The 24,141-nt window shown below is 45.2% G+C and overlaps 1 protein-coding gene across 1 annotated transcript in view; it reads right to left on the reverse strand.

Annotated features, from left to right (window-relative positions):
• The window catches only part of LOC147725264 (uncharacterized), a 533,626-nt gene that overhangs the window by 303,891 nt on the left and 205,594 nt on the right, over positions 1-24,141 (reverse strand). Inside the window, exons 9-10 of the mRNA XM_086918228.1 lie at positions 2,361-2,501; positions 290-430 (exon numbers count right to left, since the gene is read on the reverse strand). Of these exons, the coding sequence (XP_086774354.1) occupies positions 290-430; positions 2,361-2,501 (282 nt within the window). The remainder of the gene's footprint in view (positions 1-289; positions 431-2,360; positions 2,502-24,141) is intronic.

Consider the following 24,141-nt stretch of genomic DNA (forward strand, 5'->3'; position numbering starts at 1 on the left):
TTGCCCACTTACATTAGTGAACATCATATACCAGGCCAACTTCTCACAGAAGGCAATACAGGTGATACCAACTCTGAAATTTTCAAAGTCAAATATTCCTGTGCCACATAGAAAGTATGGTGGAGGCCATTGTGTCACTAATTTTGCATGTGAATTTGGCATGTCCTCCACAAAGAGGGGGATTTCACTGTCAACATCTAGACAACCGCTGATATTTCAAAATAGCCTCAACTGTTTTACGAGAAACTGGAAAATGAAAACACAAACGTCATTCTTCTGAGCACCTTACCATTTGGCTTCGGAGGATTGAAGCACCAGATTGTTCTCGGTTGGCTGTCATCATAGCAGCATCCTTTCACATTGCACTGCTCTTTGGTGATTCCTGGGTAGCCACAACCGACTCTTGATTTTGGTTCAATTACACATTTTTCTGTGGAAAACATGTTTGATAACTTTGATTTAAAAAAATACATCTTGCAATCACAGGTTTGCAAATGCAACATCAGGTTGAATTTATATTATAAGTAACTCTATTGTACATCTGTGGACAAAATTCAGGGATTACACAAATTGTGGTGCATTTTCCATCCCTGCCAAGACAGAGTTGGAATCTCCATTAAATATAGAAATGACACTCATCAGTACCTGTTTTTTCACCTTAGCAGATGTAAGCACCATGAACAAAGACACTTCAATAGAAAATCCACAAATGCCCTCCTCTGCCAGTGGATTTTCTTCGCCAGTGGAATTTCCATCAAAAGTGTGGATACTGAAGATGCACCTGCAAGTGGTAGTACACTGCCAATGACTGCTTTTCCACTCTGCCTGACATGATGGGTTAAGTAGATGATACTAATCCATAAGTGAAAGGCGACCCCCTTTGTTCAGCAGACTGCACAGAAATAGCTCCAACATACATAGTGGCAGATCCATCACTCAGATCAGGCAACTAATATTCAACAATTTTTAGCATCATTTACTCAACAATGACACCATGGGTGAAGCAGCTGGAGTATTTTATGTCATGGAATAGCAGCCATATGCAGCACCCGGAAGTAGTTATGCAGCTAGAAGTCCACGCAGTACATCAACCATTTCCTGTCCGACGTTGTTTACTGTTCTCTTCCAAATGAGAACATAAGTCTAGTAGATAAATACAACAATAGTTTCCTTTAGAAATCTGCTGAAAAGTATTCTTTACATTAGACAAATACTTCACAGTTTTGTCCTGAGCAAACTAGTGCTGCAGTATTTGGCAGAAAAATGAGATGAGCTGTTCTGGGACATGTGTAGTGGGTTACATATCTGTCAGATTCAGAGACTCTCATCACTTTACATCTTAGAATAATTGCTCATATCCTGCAAAGCACTGATTGCAAAGCTGTTTTATTTAATCCTACTTTTTATCAAGATTTCTTCAAATTCAAATTATCCTTTGCTTTGCATAGATATTACTCAAATTGGCTATCTTATGATATTTACCTGATATCCTCTGACAAAGTTGTTTTGGTTATTTTCTGTTATATCATTGAGAGGATTGGGAAGGGTCCTTAATCTTTAAAACTCAAACTGTGACTTACTTGTAGAGTTGTACAGAGCTCGCATTAGTGTTCCCTCACTGCACCTATCCTCCTTGGGGTCCCTATCTACTCACCGTGGGTAGTTCCTTGGGGTACCAGTGATTCTACGTCCTCTCGACATTGTCCTGACTCGAGTCTTAGTTCTTATACCATTTTTTTTAGTATATGATTTGGTCCCCAGCTGGGCCCACTGTGAATTAGTGCTGTTTATTGTGATTTATTTGCTAAAGTATTGTTTGCTTAGTGTCCATCACCGTTTAAGAGATACTGTAAAGTACTAGATAGTGGTATAAAATAAATACATATTTAAAAAAAATACATTGTGTGGTTCTTCTTCATTTAATCTATATAATAGGATTGTAATATTGTAAAACAATACTCTCCTTCATGACTTACCCTGAAGGCTTCTCTCCAGAGCTACCACTTACATAGCTTCAAATGTTGTCTAAGACCTCTTACATCACCACAAGGGTTTTCTGGACTGGTGCAAGTTGCCCACTTACATTAGTGAACATCATATACCAGGCCAACTTCTCACAGAAGGCAATACAGGTGATACCAACTCTGAAATTTTCAAAGTCAAATATTCCTGTGCCACATAGAAAGTATGGTGGAGGCCATTGTGTCACTAATTTTGCATGTGAATTTGGCATGTCCTCCACAAAGAGGGGGATTTCACTGTCAACATCTAGACAACCGCTGATATTTCAAAATAGCCTCAACTGTTTTACGAGAAACTGGAAAATGAAAACACAAACGTCATTCTTCTGAGCACCTTACCGTTTGGCTTCGGAGGATTGAAGCACCAGATTGTTCCCGGTTGGCTGTCATCATAGCAGCATCCTTTCACATTGCACTGCTCTTTGGTGATTCCTGGGTAGCCACAACCGACTCTTGATTTTGGTTCAATTACACATTTTTCTGTGGAAAACATGTTTGATAACTTTGATTTAAAAAAATACATCTTGCAATCACAGGTTTGCAAATGCAACATCAGGTTGAATTTATATTATAAGTAACTCTATTGTACATCTGTGGACAAAATTCAGGGATTACACAAATTGTGGTGCATTTTCCATCCCTGCCAAGACAGAGTTGGAATCTCCATTAAATATAGAAATGACACTCATCAGTACCTGTTTTTTCACCTTAGCAGATGTAAGCACCATGAACAAAGACACTTCAATAGAAAATCCACAAATGCCCTCCTCTGCCAGTGGATTTTCTTCGCCAGTGGAATTTCCATCTAAAGTGTGGATACTGAAGATGCACCTGCAAGTGGTAGTACACTGCCAATGACTGCTTTTCCACTCTGCCTGACATGATGGGTGAAGTAGATGATACTAATCCATAAGTGAAAGGCGACCCCCTTTGTTCAGCAGACTGCACAGAAATAGCTCCAACAGACATAGTGGCAGATCCATCACTCAGATCAGGCAACTAATATTCAACAATTGTTAGCATCATTTACTCAACAATGACACCATGGGTGAAGCAGCTGGAGTATTTTATGTGGTGGAATATCAGTCATATGCAGCACCCGAAAGTAGTTATGCAGCTAGAAGTCCACGCAGTACATCAACCATTTCCTGTCCGATGTTGTTTACTGTTCTCCTCCAAATTAGAACGTATGTCAAGTACATAAATACAACAATAGTTTCCTTTAGCAATTTGCTGAAAAGTATTTTTTACATTAGACAAATACTTTACAGTTGTGTCCTAAGCAAACTAGTGCTGTAGTATTTGGCAGAAAAATGAGATGAGCTGTTCTGGGTGATGTGTAGTTGTTCACATATGCATCAGATTCAGAGACTCTCGTCGCTTTACATTTTAGAATTATTGCTCATATTATACAAAGCACTCATTGCAAAGCTGTTTTATTTAATCCTAATTTTCAATAAGATTTTTCCAAATTCAAATGACCCTTCTCTTTGAATAGATATTTCTCAAATTGGCTATCTTACGAATACTTACCTGATGTCATCTGACAAAGTTGTTTTGGGGATTTTCTGTTATATCATTGTGGCATACAACGCTTGCTTAGTTAATTGTCATGTATGAAAACATGGACCTTTTACATATCGTCTCACACAGCAGCTTCAAGGCCCAATCACAGGTGAAATTTGATGTGGCAAATCAAAGTTTAGCATGAAAACTACCTTTCTGAATCTTTGGTTTAAGTTCAGCAAAGGTAGATGTGAATCACTATGATTGTTGTTCTAGTTTGAGTTATTTTTGAACTAGCAAACCCTCTAGGGTGAAAGTATGTAAGAGTATGTACTTCTCCCTGTGACTTCCTTTTGCTATGTATGATGCATTCCGCATTCCATATAGAAAAAGGAAAATGCCTGTAAGGATTGGTTTTGCGCAGGAAGGTTTCCTTTATGTAGAAAAACATTCCCTACTGTAAGCAGGCACACTTGGCTTCCAATAATGCCTTCATTGGTTCCAGGGATGTAGGCAGCAGAAATGAACCACATCCCTGTAAACATGGTGCTTTATTGATGTCTCTGTGAAACAATATACAGACAGTAAGCTTTACTGCCCTGCATAAAAGGTTTATAAATCTGGATCTTTGATTCTGTCAGTGAAAAGGACCAGAATTATTACTTAATTTTCAAATGTGTTTTTCCAGTTTAAAGTTCATTTTTATAAAGATGTGGACTCTATAGGGTTTAATTACAAAGTATTAATGAGTAAGTAATGTAGTACTTCTCTGGTATTCATTTATACATGCACATTTAATCAGTGATATTGTAAGTCCTGGACTCTCTGCAAGAGAAAGCGGATGGAGGCACCCCCAAAGCTCTGGTGCGGTTGGATCTCTGTGCCGCTTTTGACACGGTCGACCACAACATTCTGGTTGGCCGTGTCGTGGACGCAGTAATCCAAGGTTCGGCCCTTGAATGGATGAACTCCTTTTTTACCAACCGTTATCAATCGGTCTTCCTGGGAAACTTCACAACCCCTAAGATTAGGAACACTTGTGGTGGTCCCCAGGGATCCTCTCTCTCCCCACATTTATTTAATCTGTACCTCCTTGTTGGACCTGACCCTCTTGGCAGGGTCATCCCTAAACTTTTTGCCTTCCCCCAATACTCTCTCTGACCTGTTTTTGTTGGTTTAATGACTCTGGGCACTTTACCACTGCTGACCAGTGCTAAAGTGCATATGCTCTCCCTACTGTAAAGTGTACATGTGATTGATGTCCATGATTGGTTCATTGGATTTACTGTTAGTCCCCAGTAAAGTGCACCAGGAGTGCCAGGGCTTGTGAATGCCAATACTGCTAGTGGGCCTGCAGCGCTGGTTGCGCCACCCACAGAAGCAGCCCTTTTAAAATGTGTCTAGGGTCTGCCATTGCAGAACCTGCGTGCAGTCTGGTACTGTCATGCTGGCTGGGCAAGTGCACACACTTGCCAGCCCCTAAACCTTCCCTTAACTTCATATTAGTCACCCCTATGGTAGGCCTGAGGGCAGGGTGCATTGTAAGTGTAAGGTAGGACATGCTCTGGTGTGTGTGGCATGTCCTAATAGTGAATTACTGCCAAATTAGTTTTTCACTATTGTAAGGCTACCTGTTCCCTTTAGGCCAGATGGGCTGCTGGAATTATTACACTCTATAATCCCAGCAAGCTCAGGGAACATGGTAGAAATTAATGTTTGGTATGCCTGAACTCAGAATAATAAAATACTTATTTTAGTAAAGTTTATTTTAATATCCTGTGTTTGCAGATGCTACTTTTAGAAAGCTAGCATTTGCTTGCCTAACCATTTCAGCCCGCCTCTGCTTTTGTGTGTATCTGACTGTCTGAGTTGTGTGAGTGACAGGGCTGGGAGTTGACAGGTGGTGAATAGCAGGATGACACCTTAGTGGGAGGTGGGAGTTTCCCTGAATGATGCATCAGGCTGTGCTCTGCCTCCACAATGCTGGCTCCGCCCCCCTGGGGAGCGACTGATGACTCAGCCTGCACCTGGCCCAGGAAGGACCAAAGCTTGTCAACAAAGTGCTCCTGGCTGCCCCTGTCCTCACAATGCTGGCTCCGCCCCCCTGGGGAGCAGCTGATGTGCCTGCCCTCACACTGAATGCAGAAGCAGAAGTACCCACCAAAAGTGCTCAGGGACTGAGAGCAGTTATGCAAAGGCCCCCCTGGCCTGTAAGAACTAAAGAAACTGGGTATAAAAGAAGGAGCCCTGCTCCTTGTAAATTAGATCCTGTTTGCGCTACAGAAGAAACTCTGCCCGAAGAGAAGGACCTGGAAGGACTACAAGGAGGAGTGCTGTCTCTGGCCTGTGTCTGGTGCCTTGCTGCAGAAGGAGAGGAAAGAAGAGCCTACAAGAGACTTTTGCTTTTATTTAACTTTGTGCCAAACTCGGCTGAAAGATCTCCAAGGGCTTGCTGTTGAACTTGCCCCCTGACCAGCGCCCCAGGAACAGTGGGCGCTACCTCCCTGAAGAAAGCTGCTGTGTGTGCTGCTCATTGCTGCAGCGCTGACTGAGGAGTCTGAGAGCATTGTGCGTCTCTGCCACGCTCCCCGTGATCCAGGACATCGATATCCCCCCGAGCACCGTGACAGGGGCCCAAAGTGGACAGCAAGAGCAACGTGAGGCCCAGCCGCCGCTGGCCCGTACAACGTGACTGCATCTGCCTGTGAGCCCCGAGAGCAACGTGAAGGAGGACCCGTCCGGTCCAAGCACCCGAGTCGACTGCGCCTCGCGCCGTAGACCCCTCTGCAACGACGGACTGCCGCCCTGTGATAACCCCCCTCTGATCGGCAGCCTGCCCGACAGCTCAGCTGTGAGCGCACAGCTGCAACCGGCACTTTGGCTGGGTACGTCCCGCACTTGGGGACCGTACTGCCACTTGCCGCCACCACACAGCCGCCGCCTTCAGGGTCGGAGCGAACCCCAAAGAAAGGACCCTGCCGCCACCAATCACCGCCGCCCCGGGTGACCCGTGACCTGCCCGGCTGAGAGCCGCAGCACGCACCGACCCCAGGGAAGCAACGCGACGTGGGACAGGCCCCCCTTTCAGCCGTCTGCTCCACAAGACTTAAGGTACTGTGCGCTGCTCAAAAGACCTGTGTGCCTCGCTGGAGCCGGAGTGTGTGCGCTGAGAGTTGTGCGCTTCACACCCCCCTCCTACGCTCGAGGCGCACCGTGCCCTGAGCCCTGTCTCTACTCCCTGGCCCTTGCCCTTGTCTGGGCTGCATCGTACCCTGACCAGTGGGGGAACGTACTGAGAACAGTGCGCCTCCGCTCCACGGCAGTACGCCTCGCACCGCCGGTTCGCAAGGACCGCACTGTACGCCGCTCACGCGTGATGCGTGAGGCTTAAGGGGGGGCCGCAGAGGAAAACCGAACAGAGCGCACAGGAGCGCCGCATAGCGCCCAGAAGCGCTAGAAGGCACATTACCTTACGAAAACTGGGCAGAAGGCCCAGAACATTGCAGTTTAGGGACATTGCCTACGGAAGAACTATCCCTAATGCTAAACAAGAACTGTGACATTGCTTAAAGTAACTGGAACCTCGCATTGCTAAAGTAACTGAACTGTATTTACAAGCCTGCTTTTAAAAAGTATATAAAGATAATATATTTTTAATCATACAGTTTGGTGTCATTGTGTGGTGGGTTGGTTGTGATGGTATGATATTGCAAAGGTTTAACCCTATGTGCCCCAGAGATTAGCCTAGACTGCTTGCGCCACACTACCTAGAGAGTAAGCAGAGGTTGTTCTTGAAGGTAATCCTTTGCCCTGACGTGGAAGAGAGGGTCCCTGCTTGTGGCCAGTGCTGCACTGCGCCAACCAGAGACTCCCCTTTCCAACATTGGACGCAGCGGTGAGGATAGCGGATTTACATTTGCAGTGTCTTTACCTTAACTACTGACCATTGCACAGTGGTGACAGTCCAGTAACTAAGCCACAAACTCTTTTTGATTTATGTTTTACTGAGAGAATCCCCATTTGTTGTGAAGTCATGCCTGGATCAGTCAGAATGGAGATTGAACCAGCAGGAAGCATCATGGATTTTGGTAGAGCCCTGTCGCCAGAGGAGTTGACGGACAGGAAGGAGGCCAGAATACATGAAATGAAGTTGGCGGAGCTGAAATTGAGTTGCCAACTGGAGCTAGAATCTAGGAAGTTAGCCCTGGAAGAAATGAAAATGGAGCTTGCGCATGACTTAAGAATGAGGAAACTTGACTTGGACCTCGAGGGGCGTGAGGCCAGGAGGGCTTCAGCCCAGCAACAAGAAATGTGTGTAGCTCAGAGGTTGAGCTTTGCTGAGTTGGAGGTGGAGTCCAGCTCAGATGGTGGCAGCAACATTAAGGTATCTAGTGCTGACAGCATAGTGCGCGCACCTAGAGATATGGCACCTGACTTGGAGTGGGTTAACTTACACCAGGAGGTTCAAGGGCATGAGGTAGCTCCAGTAGTGCGCAGCGTCCCTGAAGGTAATAGGGTAGCTGGCGTAGGAGTTCATGGTCCTAGTGGCGGGAGGAGTTCCCCCATGGTTGAGGTCCTGGTGGGTGAGTGTAAGGACCGCCCAGAAGAGTGTGGGTTGTGTGACAGAGACAGTCCTCTACTGTCTGGCCAGTCTCAGAAGGATGGTGTGGAGTATGTGTGTGAGGCGCTGGATGGTGAGGTGAAGGATAATTTGGTTAACCCTGCTAGGGGGCTGTGTAATCCAATTGTGGAAGAGCATACTTTAAGTCCCAGTTTTCCAGAGCTATGCCAACACCTGTTTGAGAGTGAGTTCTCTGACCCCAGGGAGCTCACGTTGGAGGCAGACCTTGTGGTGGATTCCAGAGGGTCTGGAGAGGCATTGGGGTGTGATCCTGTGGGGAGTGGCTCAGGTATCTTCCAGCCCAGAGTGGTGGAAGTGGCGCAGAGTAGCCCAGCTAGGTCCTGTAGTAGTGAGAGGGGTGTAGGGCCTCACGTCCTGTCCTTAAGGGGAAGGAGTGAGAATGGGTTTTGTCCCGGTAGTGCCCAACCTCAGTCTCAGAGCCTGGATGGTTCTTTAAGGGAACACCAGGTGGGGAGCCTAGGCTGTCCGGATGAGTCACCCTTTGAGGGGGATCCCCCAGTGGCTAAAGAACATGGAGGCTCTGTAAACAGAGCTCCAGTAGTTCTGGTGACTGGCAGTACCACTCCAGTTGGGAGGGTGCAGAGGTCCAGAAGGAGGGGCGAGAGGGGGAAAGAGTCCCCAGTGGAAGAACCAGTTGGTCAGGGGCCAGCCGGCAGGGCTGCGTCCCCAGTGAATGACCAGGGGGACACCACTTCTGTCCTGGGGGATCGTCCCGCACTGTCAGAGGGACAGGGGTTGGGAGATCTGCGCCAGGCAGACTGTCGCACGACACATGAGTTATGTGCCACCCTCAGGGGGGGCAGGCATGCTCCCCGGAAAGTCCTGGTGCGCCAGGCAAGTGTTCAACTGCAGGGTTGGGTCCCTGAGTTGGAGGGCCAGGTTCAGGTGTTGTCTGACCTGGAGGGTGGGACCACTGTAATCAGTGTCCTGACCCATGTCACTTCTAGGGGTACCACTCCAGTGGGGAGTGGGCAGTACTCTGGAAGGGGGTGCAGAGGGAGGGAGTCCTTGCCTCTGACCCCGGTGCAGTTTGAGGGTTTAGACCCTAGGTTTAAGGGCCAGGTGCAGGGTGTCCCCCCTGACCTGGTGCCCCAGTTGCAGGATAGCACCCCTGAACTGGTGGGCGAATTGTGCAGGTCACCTGCCACAGGTGCCCTGACAATTCTGGAAGGGGGTACCACTCCAGGTGGGAGGGTACAGAGCCCCAAGGAGGAGGACCGGGTGTGGGAGAGGCCACCCCAGTCTTTGGTACAGCCGCCAGGTACAGACCTGGGACTGGTGGGTCAGTGCCAGGATGTCATACCTGACCTGACAGGAGGGAGAGTGGACAAAGGGTGCCAAGCACCTGGGGTTACTGCCCCCCACTCTTTAAGGCCACAGAGGTTTGAGAGCCCTGAGAGGCATGAGGCCTGGGTCTCATCTCTGACTACCGTCAGTGGCCGCTATGACTTGATGTCTGTCTGTTGGGACAGACCTGTGAGCAAGTTAAGGTTAGAGGCTGCACAGGTGGTGTCCACAGAGGAAGAGAAGGGTGCCCCATGGATTAGCTGGGTGAACCCTGAGAGTATAGACAGAGGATTTGAAATAGGTACAGATTGGCGTAGAACTGGAATGTGCCCCTGCTGTTGCGGGCCAGGTCCATGTTCTATCGCCCTAAGCAGGGAAGCCCATCACAGTGGTGATTGGTCTACCCTGCGTTTTGGCTGGAAAGGGGTTGTGTTGGACCTGACCCTCTTGGCAGGGTCATCCCTAAACTTTTTGCCTTCCCCCAATACTCTCTCTGACCTGTTTTTGTTGGTTTAATGACTCTGAGCACTTTACCACTGCTGACCAGTGCTAAAGTGCATATGCTCTCCCTACTGTAAAGTGTTCATGTGATTGATGTCCATGATTGGTTCATTGGATTTACTGTTAGTCCCCAGTAAAGTGCACCAGGAGTGCCAGGGCTTGTGAATGCCAATACTGCTAGTGGGCCTGCAGCGCTGGTTGCGCCACCCACAGAAGCAGCCCTTTTAAAATGTGTCTAGGGTCTGCCATTGCAGAACCTGCGTGCAGTCTGGTACTGTCATGCTGGCTGGGCAAGTGCTGCACTGCGCCAACCAGAGACTCCCCTTTCCAACACTCCTCCCACTGATTCATGCATTAAAAGAAAGGAAAGTCCAAACCTTCAATTATGCAACTGATACTGCCGATTAACGACTCCCCTATCACCGTCCTCAAATTCCAGGGAACCATGCTGTTCATCCGCGACTAGATGAACAGCAACCACCACAAATTAAATCTGGATAAAACAGATGTGATCCTCACAGGAGGCGCATTGAGCCCCTGGAGCTCACACTTCTTGCCTAAAGAACTGTGACAGCTCCCCGTCCCCTCTCCATCCGCAAAAACCTTGGGAGTAATAATCATTAAAGACCTCACCATGAAAAATCAAATTGGGTCCGTGATCTGAACATCAAAATCAGTAGGTTCCTCACTCAGGAAGCAAAAATACAGGCAGTCCTTGCTCGATTATGCAACTTCTCTTTACCTCAGCATCCCGGCCTTTCTCACCCACCACCTTCAAATGGTTCAAAACCAGGCGGCCAGACTGATCTTTCAAGAAAACAGGCGCCAACATATTACTCCTCTTCTCAATAAACTACACTGGCTTCCAATACCACAGAGAGGCGCCTTCAAGATAGGATGCATCATATTCAAATCCCTGAACAGAAAAAGCCCAAAATTTATCAACAGCTCGATCAACAGATACAGTCTACCCGCAACCTACGATCTGCCCACATGCACCTCCTGACCACACCATCCTTCAGGCTAATACGCGCTGGGGGGACTAGGTTTGCCACCTTAGGCCCCAAACTCTGTACCTACGTGCCACTTGAGATCAGATCCTGCTCAAACCTCATGAGCTTCCGCAAACTGCTAAAAACATGGCTATTCAAACAGGCATACTAGTAACATCTTAGTCTAACTCTTCAGAGCAGCGCCAAGAAACCAACCTGGTGTACGTACGCTATACAAGTAAAGTTTGTACAAATAAGGTTTGGTCTGAGTTTCAAAAATATATCAGATAATTCAAAATAGACACACAATCACCATTGAAAAAATGGGTCAGAACAATGGAAAAACTTATTCATTTCATTCATTTTGGCATTTTAATCATGCAAGGTCAGAGTGCGATCCAATTGCAGCCAAAGTTATGAGTAAACAAATTATAGTATATACATGTAATTGTAACGTCATTACATTCGGTATTCGGAATAGGTGCTCTCAGTGAAAGGGGGAGGGTAAGTGAGTAAGTGAAGGGGACAGGGTAAAGGTGTTGTGACATAATTGTTACATCCAGATTAACGATTGAAAAACCTCTACAGTCAAATTAATGGGCAAAGGTTCCCAAAAATCACATCACACATAGATAGCGAGAATGTATCGCTTATTTTGGCTCCTATGGTGTGTAGAATGGAGGCGTAGTTCTACGTTTCGACCACGGTTACGCTAAAGGGCAATTCGCAGCCTCATGTTGGGGTCTTCATCAGGAAGGAATGGAGAGCCTACAGGGTAATATGAATACAGAATTCAGTCTATACGTGGTGAATAAGTGTGGTAATATTACTCAAGAAAGGGACGTGGGAAGTTACCTACATCATCAAACGGTCATCTTATGTTCCGTCTGCAAAAAAGGGGGCTCCCTCAAGCTCCAAAGGATACTGAAAAACAATCAAAAGGTGCCATCAGGGCCCTGAAACTTACTGAATTAAAAATGGTCGGGGGTTACAGATAGCGGGGACTTACTTTTCGTGCTGGAAATCACACAGCCGTTGGGCACAGGTAGTACAATCCTCGATGGGTTTGTATTACTGTAAAGAGAAGGGGAATATCATTTAGCATAATTTGCCGTCTCTGTACACATGGGCAAAGAGAGCGGATGTCTTTAAAAAGCCGCGCTGCTTGGAGGCTGTTTACCTTTCAAAACGGGAACGCACAGCCGTGCTGTTTCTCCGTCGGCGTCCTGCATCCGAGTGTGCTTGCGGTGCAGGCGCTCAATGCTTGTGCCTAATAGAAAAAGGGCTCGGCTCACGGGTCCATTCGGAAACGAGGCCTGACTAGTGCGCTCAAGGGAGCGTCTCGCAAGATACTTCTCACATCATAGGGATGTTTGTTGTATTCTTTATAGTGATGGTGGAGAGTTTGTGTGTATATAAATATACAGATATCCACAGTTTTAGCGAGATGGTGTGTTCTTTGTAATGACGGTGGAGAGTCTAGCTGAGTTCGAGTATATATGAACGTACAAATATCCACAATTTTAACATGTAAAAGACCAGACAGAACTAACAACGTCAAAGGTACTAAGAAATATATTCTATACATGTGCCAAAGTGTAGTAGCCAAGTATCGTGATGGCCTGGTAAATGTCCAAACAGTTGTTGTGTGAGGAATAACTTTACCTAACACATATGTGAACAAGTTACATTGTACAGGTATACATACATGGGGAATATTGAATGCAGCAGGGGAAATTTACAGTGTCCCATAGTCTATTCAGGATTGAGTCCCGCCATCTGCGAGAAACTAGATTCAAGTTCATTCAACCCCTTACTTATTGTCTGAAACTTTTGCATCCATTTGCATTCCCTTGTGTCAAGAATGGCATTTAAATTGCCCCCCCGTGGGCCCAAGGAGATTTTTTCAATTACCAACCAGCGGATGGATTCCGGTGAGTGGTTTTTTTCGGTGAAGTGATCTACCAAAGGGGCCCCTGGAGTAGTGCAGCGAATACGGCTACAGTGTTGGAATATACGGCTTTTTACTTTCTGCTGTGTCTGTCCAATGTACATGAGGTCACACGGACACAGAATCGCATAAATCACCCCACTTGAGTTACAGTTAGTCAGGGACTTGAGCTCTATTGTGAGGTCGTTGTACTGTATTTGCTTAGTCTCCAAACACATCGGACATGCTTTGCATTTAGTGCATTTGAAATGGCCCACCAATTCTGGTAGATTCCATAAACTTTGAATCGTGGGTGCTGGTGGAGTTTCTAACAAAGAGCGCACCACAGAGTCTCTGACATTCCTAGATCTTTTGAAGGCATGCATAGGGGGATCAGGAGCTTTCAAAATTTCTCCTACCAAGCCCCAATGTTTGTTGACAATTTTGCGAATAGCATTGCTTTCAGTACAGAAAGTCGTCACACATATCATTCGGTCCTGTGATGTAGTTCTGGTCTTCGGTTCGAGTAATGTTGCTCTGTCCTGGAACCAAGCTCTCTTTCTTGATCTTTTTACTAGGCGTTTGGGATAGCCTCGATCTATCAGGCGGCTGATGAGGTCATCCGATTCCCTGAAAAAGTCCTCTTTGAGGGAACAGTTTCTCCGGAGGCGGAGGAATTGGCCAAAGGGCAAATTGTCCCTTAGCCCCCTGGTGTGGTGACTAGTATACCTTAAAAGGGAGTTTCTTTCGGATGGTTTGCGGTACAGGGTGGTATAAAGATGTCCATCCTTCTCCTTAATGCTTATGTCCAGGAAATCAATCGATTCTCTGTTTGAATGCATGGTGAATTTTATATCTTGTGACTGATCGTTTAGCCAGGTCAGGAATGTCTTGAGGGATTCCTCTTGACCAGTCCATATCATGAGGACATCGTCGATGTATCGATGCCATGATGTAATCATCGCTCTATATGGGTTATTATGTGAAAGGATACTATCCTAATCCATTTCAGACATATAGAGAATGGCTAAGTCTGGAGCAAAGGCAGCGCCCATCGCCACTCCTTTGCTCTGTTCAAAAAAGTTACTTTGGAAAATGAAGAAATTTCTGGTCATTGCAATTTCTAAGAGTGCCACTAAAAATTCTGTTGGCACTGAGGTGGGTTGCTCACGGCCGTCAAGTACTCTCCTCATACAATCAAGTGCTGGTCTCTGGGGAATGCTGGTGTATAAGGAGACAATGTCCAGTACTACAAACCCATCGAGGATTGTACTACCTGTGCCCAACGGCTGTGTGATTTCCAGCACGAAAAGTAAGTCCCCGCTATCTGTAACCCCCGACCATTTTTAATTCAGTAAGTTTCAGGGCCCTGATGGCACCTTTTGATTGTTTTTCAGTATCCTTTGGAGCTTGAGGGAGCCCCCTTTTTTGCAGACGGAACATAAGATGACCGTTTGATGATGTAGGTAACTTCCCACGTCCCTTTCTTGAGTAATATTACCACACTTATTCACCACGTATAGACTGAATTCTGTATTCATATTACCCTGTAGGCTCTCCATTCCTTCCTGATGAAGACCCCAACATGAGGCTGCGAATTGCCCTTTAGCGTAACCGGGGTCGAAACGTAGAACTACGCCTCCATTCTACACACCATAGGAGCCAAAATAAGCGATACATTCTCGCTATCTATGTGTGATGTGATTTTTGGGAACCTTTGCACATTAATTTGACTGTAGAGGTTTTTCAATCGTTAATCTGGATGTAACAATTATGTCACAACACCTTTACCCTGTCCCCTTCACTTACTCACTTACCCTCCCCCTTTCACTGAGAGCACCTATTCCGAATACCGAATGTAATGACGTTACAATTACATGTATATACTATAATTTGTTTACTCATAACTTTGGCTGCAATTGGATCGCACTCTGACCTTGCATGATTAAAATGCCAAAATGAATGAAATGAATACGTTTTTCCATTGTTCTGACCCATTTTTTCAATGGTGATTGTGTGTCTATTTTGAATTATCTGATATATTTTTGAAACTCAGACCAAACCTTATTTGTACTGACCCACGGACCCAGGTCCTGAGTTTTAAGGGCCTACCCCTTTCATACTCATACTCTCAGAGCAAGGAGATCCTTGCGAGGGTTTCTTTTATACTCAAATCATTCTAGATTAATCAGAAATTGTGTATAGATAGGGCGACATCAACATGGAACTTGAGACCCTATCCTATACAGAGGATTACATAAAAAATCTTGTCGGGGTTGATACAGGGACTGTTTTCTTAACCACAACCAACGCCAGTGTAGATCACTCTCTCAACGAAAAGATTAATAAACTTGAACAATTAGAAAAGAAGTTGGTACGAACCAAACTTCATGGCCATTTACTAACTGGTTACCTTAGAGCCAACATCATTCCCATCGGATTACAAGTCTGCAACGAACCTGCCATCTTCGTTGATAACCCCAAATTTAAAGAAGGGTTTAGCTTTGTGGCCAACAACTGCGCACTGGATGGTGCTGGGAGTAGAGACCGCCAGAGACCAGGTGGAACAACTAACTAAGGAAATTGACGATCTCAAGGCTGAGATAGCCAACCATTCAGCCTTTGCCGATGCCAAGGACACCTTAGAAAGACTTAAGAAGAATTTGAAGGATTTTGACGTGGAAACCCAGAACAAAAAATTGGAGAAATTGGTAAAAGATATCCAATACTACGACCGTAAAAAGACTTATCCTTATTTACAACCAGAGTACTACAGACAGGACAATCAAGGTCGCTTTTCCAATCGAGGAAGAGGAGGATACAGAGGCACCAGAAGATATACGAATTTCTCTGATTCGTCATACAGTGGCGACAGCGACAACGACCATACAGCATCCAGTGCAAACTACCAACAACAAGAGCAATGGTATCAGCCACACGAACAACAACCGCCTTTTTTAGGGGAAGGCCAATGGAGACCACCGAGAGGACGTGGCCGCGGAGGATCATGGAACAACCGTTCGAACCGAGGACACAACCAACAAAACTGGGACAATGGAAGACAGCGAGACAGCACCCCCAAGCAAGTACGCTTCCAACAAGAAGGCCACGGGGAGAGGAGCACCAGGAGGAAGACCTACAGGTGGTAAATAACATCTCAGACAGGACCAACCCGATCATTAACCTATCCAAATACACACTTACCAAGAACGAAAGCAGTATTCTCTGTAAAGGCCTATCCTATGTACCAACGTCTTATCCTAACAAATTCAACGTACAGACGGAATTAACAAGGTTTTTCAGAAAACTGAGGCTGAAATATTTCTTCAGGAACAAACCCACATCAGCCATGACGGCTTTCACAAACCTAAAACCTCCATCTACTTTCATGCCTACAGTATCCTCAGTGGCTCATGAAATTCTAACATATGAAAGTATAGTCATGAGAGACGTCCTCAGAACCATCGACAATAAACATTATGTTAGACACAATATCACCAGAGGCGAGAGATATGCACTGGAATCACTGAAGAACAACAGGGCGGTGGTTATCAAGCCAGCGGACAAAGGCGGATCGATAGTGGTACTTGATGTGGAAGACTACAAAGCGGAGATTCACTCTCAATTATCTGATGGTGTCCGCTACAGACCTCTTAGACGTGATCCAACTAGAGAAATACGCACGGACATCACAGCCATAACAACCAAGGCACTAGAGATGGGTTTTCTTTCCAAAAAAGAGTCTGATTATCTTAATGTGGGCCAACCAAGAACACCAACCATATACGTCTTACCCAAAGTCCACAAGGATCCAGCAAAACCACCGGGAAGACCCATCATTTCCGGGTGCGGCTCCCTCCTGGAACCACTCTGCAAATATATCGATGTCTTCCTAAAACCGCTAGCTGAGGCCACCCCCACATATCTAAGAGATACTACGCAAGTCATCACCTTCATTAATCGCAAGCCATTTAACAAAGAGGAACAGATTCTGGTAACAATGGACATTGTCTCCTTATACACCAGCATTCCCCAGAGACCAGCACTTGATTGTATGAGGAGAGTACTTGACGGCCGTGAGCAACCCACCTCAGTGCCAACAGAATTTTTAGTGGCACTCTTAGAAATTGCAATGACCAGAAATTTCTTCATTTTCCAAAGTAACTTTTTTGAACAGAGCAAAGGAGTGGCGATGGGCGCTGCCTTTGCTCCAGACTTAGCCATTCTCTATATGTCTGAAATGGAACAGGATAGTATCCTTTCACATAATAACCCATATTGAGCGATGATTACATCATGGCATCGATACATCGACGATGTCCTCATGATATGGACTGGTCAAGAGGAATCCCTCAAGACATTCCTGACCTGGCTAAACGATCAGTCACAAGATATAAAATTCACCATGCATTCAAACAGAGAATCGATTGATTTCCTGGACATAAGCATTAAGGAGAAGGATGGACATCTTTATACCACCCTGTACCGCAAACCATCCGAAAGAAACTCCCTTTTAAGGTATACTAGTCACCACACCAGAGGGCTAAGGGACAATTTGCCCTTTGGCCAATTCCCTCCGCCTCCGGAGAAACTGTTCCCTCAAAGAGGACTTTTTCAGGGAATCGGATGACCTCATCAGCCGCCTGATAGATCGAGGCTATCCCAAACGCCTAGTAAAAAGATCAAGAAAGAGAGCTTGGTTCCAGGACAGAGCAACATTACTCGAACCGAAGACCAGAACTACATCACAGGACCGAATGATATGTGTGACGACTTTCTGTACTGAAAGCAATGCTATTCGCAAAATTGTCAACAAACATTGGGGCTTGGTAGGAGAAATTTTGAAAGCTCCTGATCCCCCTATGCATGCCTTCAAAAGATCTAGGAATGTCAGAGACTCTGTGGTGCGCTCTTTGTTAGAAACTCCACCGGCACCCACGATTCAAAGTTTATGGAATCTACCAGAATTGGTGGGCCATTTCAAATGCACTAAATGCAAAGCATGTCCGATGTGTTTGGAGACTAAGCAAATACAGTACAACGACCTCACAATAGAGCTCAAGTCCCTGACTAACTGTAACTCAAGTGGGGTGATTTATGCGATTCTGTGTCCGTGTGACCTCATGTACATTGGACAGACACAGCAGAAAGTAAAAAGCCGTATATTCCAACACTGTAGCCGTATTCGCTGCACTACTCCAGGGGCCCCTTTGGTAGATCACTTCACCGAAAAAAACCACTCACCGGAATCCATCCGCTGGTTGGTAATTGAAAAAATCTCCTTGGGCCCACGGGGGGCAATTTAAATGCCATTCTTGACACAAGGGAATGCAAATGGATGCAAAAGTTTCAGACAATAAGTAAGGGGTTGAATGAACTTGAATCTTGTTTCTCGCAGATGGCGGGACTCAATCCTGAATAGACTATGGGACACTGTAAATTTCCCCTGCTGCATTCAATATTCCCCATGTATGTATACCTGTACAATGTAACTTGTTCACATATGTGTTAGGTATAGTTATTCCTCACACAACGGTTTGGACATTTACCAGGCCATCACGATACTTGGCTACTACACTTTGGCACATGTATAGAATATATTTCTTAGTACCTTTGACGTTGTTAGTTCTGTCTGGTCTTTTACATGTTAAAATTGTGGATATTTGTACGTTCATATATACTCGAACTCAGCTAGACTCTCCACCGTCATTACAAAGAACACACCATCTCGCTAAAACTGTGGATATCTGTATGTTTATATACACACAAACTCTCCACCATCACTATAAAGAATACAACAAACATCCCTATGATGTGAGAAGTATCTTGCGAGACGCTCCCTTGAGCGCACTAGTCAGGCCTCGTTTCCGATTGGACCCGTGAGCCGAGCCCTTTTTCTATTAGGCACAAGCATTGAGCGCCTGCACCGCGAGCACACTCGGATGCAGGACGCCGACGGAGAAACAGCACGGCTGTGCGTTCCCGTTTTGAAAGGTAAACAGCCTCCAAGCAGCGCGGCTTTTTAAAGACATCCGCTCTCTTTGCCCATGTGTACAGAGACGGCAAATTATGCTAAATGATATTTCCCTTCTCTTTACAGTAATACAAACCCATCGAGGATTGTACTACCTGTGCCCAACGGCTGTGTGATTTCCAGCACGAAAAGTAAGTCCCCGCTATCTGTAACCCCCGACCATTTTTAATTCAGTAAGTTTCAGGGCCCTGATGGCACCTTTTGATTGTTTTTCAGTATCCTTTGGAGCTTGAGGGAGCCCCCTTTTTTTCCAGACGGAACATAAGATGACCGTTTGATGATGTAGGTAACTTCCCACGTCCCTTTCTTGAGTAATATTACCACACTTATTCACCACGTATAGACTGAATTCTGTATTCATATTACCCTGTAGGCTATCCATTCCTTCCTGATGAAGACCCCAACATGAGGCTGCGAATTGCCCTTTAGCGTAACCGGGGTCGAAACGTAGAACTACGCCTCCATTCTACACACCATAGGAGCCAAAATAAGCGATACATTCTTGCTATCTATGTGTGATGTGATTTTTGGGAACCTTTGCCCATTAATTTGACTGTAGAGGTTTTTCAATCGTTAATCTGGATGTAACAATTATGTCACAACACCTTTACCCTGTCCCCTTCACTTACTCACTTACCCTCCCCCTTTCACTGAGAGCACCTATTCCGAATACCGAATGTAATGACGTTACAATTACATGTATATACTATAATTAGTTTACTCATAACTTTGGCTGCAATTGGATCGCACTCTGACCTTGCATGATTAAAATGCCAAAATGAATGAAATGAATAAGTTTTTCCATTGTTCTGACCCATTTTTTCAATGGTGATTGTGTGTCTATTTTGAATTATCTGATATATTTTTGAAACTCAGACCAAACCTTATTTGTACTGACCCACGGACCCAGGTCCTGAGTTTTAAGGGCCTACCCCTTTCATACTCATATACAAGTAAAGTTTAACATAACATTTATATGTGTGCCAGTACACTGAATACTGGAAGAAAAATGAAATATTCACTGTATATTAGTACACTAAAAGTAAAAAAGAATTAAGAACTGAGCACTATTTCCCAATCCAATAACAGGTAGTCGGAAGATTTAGACCTTAAAACAAACACATAAAAGTATTTAAACCATAATGTTTAATATTACTTCCCATACTAATAAACTCTTGTCTGAGTCTTGTGATGTGTTTGAGTTGGGAAACAGAAGAAGTGGCCTAATCCCAGTTGGCAACGAGGGCTACAACAAACACTACTATTTACACTGTATATATTTGACATCAATTTTTAATGAAATTTATCATCAATTCAATTCTATGAGATGTACAATCAATCATCAATTGTTTAGCATCATAACAGGCCATATTATAAATAAATTAACAGTTCAAAAGAAAACTTCTTTGTACAATAAATTGCAAAACCCAATGCATTTCGGGACACTTGGTCCTCCCTTCATCAGGGGTGTTCTGTGAAGAAAGAATGAAAAAGAAAACATTTCAAATTTCATAAAAAATTGATATCAAATGTATACAGCATAAATAGTAGTGCGTATTGTAGTCCTAGTTGCCAACTGGGACTAGGCCACTTCTTCTGGTTTAACACATATATGCTCCGCAGGCATATTTTGCAACACATATCGAGGTACACAATGTTCTTGCACTAATAGTGTGTGCTCCTCAGCCACAATTTCTATCTGAGTTGGGAAACAGCCACTACAACGCCGGCATCACAGCGCGATGCCCTTACAACGAGGTTGTTACAACGACCGCGTTGTTACCATGCAATGCCATTACTACGCAAGTCATTATATCGACTTTCTGTAGATGGCTTGCTAACATGAGAAATAGTATAGTTTACTATTCCAAAACCATCCCTACTGTTATGTAGGCTGGAGTGTGAATAGTACATTTCAGCACGTCATATACTGCAAGTCGATGTAATGACTTGTGCAGTAATGGCTTTGCTTGGTAACAATACGGTTGTTGTAACAACTAAGTTAATATGGCACGCATTGTGATGATTCGCGTTGCAATGAGTCATATTCATTTGAGTCACCAACTGATATCGATAACTATGACTAATGCTCATTAAACAAGCATCTGGTTTATGTGCAGAGACTGTAACATTTGTAATGAAATATGACAACCCACAGTGTCGGGCGAGGTTTGTTAAATGTATGCTGCAAGCTGATGGGAAATAACTTTAGCCCTTTAGAAATTGATCATGAACAATTGATCAATCATTTGGACAAACCACAGTAACTAACATGACTTTATTTTTTCTTTCTATAGGTACACAATTTTGACAATGTGCCTTTTTAGGTCCAAAAGACTATTCTATGACAGTGCAAATATATTATATCTTAATATTATATCAATGATGTGAAGTCGGCTGAGCCTGTTGCCATCTGGGTTGCGACTGTGCATGTGGAGCGACCATGGAGAGGACAGACTACTTTACCGTGTCTGCCCTGCGGCCTATTTCGCACTGAAATGTATGCCACTGTCCCACGGCGCTGGTGAAGTCTGTGGAGCCTGCTGCCATCCGGGGTGCCGTTCTGTGTATTGAGCAACCAAAGAAAGGTAGAACTTTACTCCCCAGCCTGTCCTGGGGCATCTCTCGTGCTGAAAATCGTGACATTGTCTCACAGCACCGGCCGCACGAAGCTCGGGCCAAGGGCGAGCCCATCCATGTCCGTCTTTTACCAAAAGAGCCTGGGCTGGGCAACCACACCTGGCTCTCAGATTAATGCTATAGGTTACTGAAGTAGACTCATTTGCTGAAGCACAATTGCTGCAGGTACTGTAGTTCTTTTTTCTCCTTTTAGGGGTCATTATTGTTCGAGGCAGCTGTTATTAAATCAAAAGGAAAGTTTTAGCCCATAAGCAGGCACTGTTCTCCTAAGATTTGACCCCAGGTTTATGGCGAGGGAGACGTTTTTCCTTGCTAGTTCCTTCCATAGGAATGAGTTCATTGATCCCGCCTCTGCGCTCATTATTTTATACCAGCTTTTTACATGCTTATTGTCTGGTTTGCTATTCCAAATTCGAGCCTTAATTGGACTGGGGAGGTGTGTTTTGGAAGCTTAAAGATTATTCTTAGTGCTTTGGCGACCGTTTTATTCAGTGTTTCTTCGTCCGTCCCTCGCATGGCCTCACTGCCATATGTTATATTTGGTAGTAACTTTGCTTGAAGCACTTCGAGCAGCGGGAGCAGGTTTGGTCCTGTTATTTTGCTTTTACGGTTTTTCAATGTGATTGCTAGGAGGGTCCCTCGCCTCTGGATCGCCTCTTTCTGTTCGTCCTACGACCCATTCTTGTCAAAGATGATTCCTAGATATTTTTATTCTTGAACGACTTCAAGTTCTCTCTCGCCCAGCCGCCATCTCAGTTGTTTTTTTGGATTGCGCTGGTTTAGCACCATTATTTTCAACTTTTCTAGGTTGATTTCTAACCCATTTTTTAGGGCGAAGTTGTTTGTGGTGTCAAGCAAGTGTTGTAAGCCGACTGGTGTTTGGCTGATTAATATCAAATGGTCGGCGTACAATAAATTTGAAAGAGGAAGGCCTCCCAGTTTTGGTGCATGGTGGTTGCAATTGTCTAGGTCGGTTGAAAGATCACCTACGAAAAGTTTAAACAGGGTGCGAGCCAGAACGCAGCCCTGCTTTAAACCTCTGGTGGTTGGAATCCGCCTCGACACGATCGTATCGCTCCCCAGTTTTATTTGGACCCATGCCTCGGAATGTAATAGGATGAGTTGATTCAAGAGGGCGGGTGGTATTTCCCATCGAGCTAGCTTTGACCATAGTTTTCCTCGATCTATGCTGACGAAGGCCGTTTTGTAATCGATGAAGCAAGCAAATAATGGTTTTCTTGTTGCTTTTGCGTAGTCGACTAAAAGTGAGAGGGCCAGGATATTTGTGGTGGTTCCCAGGTTTTCCTGGAACCCTGTTTGGTTGATTGGGATTAAAGATTTTTCCCTTGCCCATTCCCGGAGTTCAGCCAGGATAAGACCGGCGTAATACTTGGCCTCAATGTTGATAAGAGCGAAGAGCCTGTAGTTTTTTGGGTCGCTCTTACAGCCTTTTTTATAGATAGGAGAGATGATAGAGCCTTTCCAGGATTCTGGAATTGTTCCTGTTGCAGTGATGTTGTCAAAGAGCGGTAGTAATGCACTGGACCAATATTTTCGGTCTTGTTTGTATAAAATTGGTGGCAACCCGTTGGGCCCAGGTGCACCCTCTTGTTGACTTTGCTGGATTCTGCCCTCGATTGTTTTTAAAGAGGAGCTAGCTGGTAGGTTATTCATGTAATGGGGGGGCGGAGGTAATGCAACATAAAACTGTTTTTTGCAAATTACTTTGGGGGTCTGGGTTGAAGTAGGTTTGCAAGTGGTTTGACCAAACATCCTCCGTTATATGAGAGTTGATCCTGGGTGCCGATGGATTCTCAATGCTCTAGACTATTAGCCAGAATCTTGCACTATTGTTCGTTTTGGCGTCGTGCAGTAGTTTGGCCCAGAGTGATTCGGTGTGGTCCTTTTTTGCGCCCCAAATTATTTACTTTTTCCTTGTTCGAAGTTTTCTTAGTGCATCAGGGTCTGGAGCCCAAATGTCCACGGACTCGATAATTCTCGCTTCGGTGCCTACTCGAATCACGGGTCCTTTTTTTGCGCCCCAAATAATTTTCTTTTTCCTTATTCGAAGTTTTCTTAGTGAATCAGGGTCTGGAGCCCAAATGTCCACGGACTCGATAATTCTCGCTTCGGTGCCTACTCAAATCACGGGTTCACACTCTGCAACTCTGGGCAATAGCTTGCTTAATCTCCACTACGGCCCCCCGCGGCGGGATGCCTGGCTTTCACCTTGGAGATGCCCAGTACAGGTTATCTCACAGGGAAAAGCCAGGACGGGTTCTGAAAGCAAGCGCCTTGAGACCTTGCGGTGAAAAGGCGCATTGAGATTGACATTGACATTGACATCTCCGGTGCCGGCAGTTGCGCTGTTTTGACGGAGGGAGCAGATTGCTCTGTTTATTTCACCCCTTAGTTGTCTTAGTTCCAGCATCCTTACTTGATGACAGATGAGTGCACTGGCTTGTTCCCGCCCAGATGTTTTGTTTTGGCTGGTGCCTTTTTTGTACTGGCTGGGTGACGGCTGGTGGGGCTGGTTGGCCCAGAGCTTTAGAGAAGATTTCCCAGGAGTGGACGGTGCTTCCTTCGAT

This window comes from Lissotriton vulgaris, chromosome 4_1 (genome assembly GCF_964263255.1).
Source record: "Lissotriton vulgaris chromosome 4_1, aLisVul1.2, whole genome shotgun sequence".
Classification (NCBI taxonomy): domain Eukaryota; kingdom Metazoa; phylum Chordata; class Amphibia; order Caudata; family Salamandridae; genus Lissotriton; species Lissotriton vulgaris.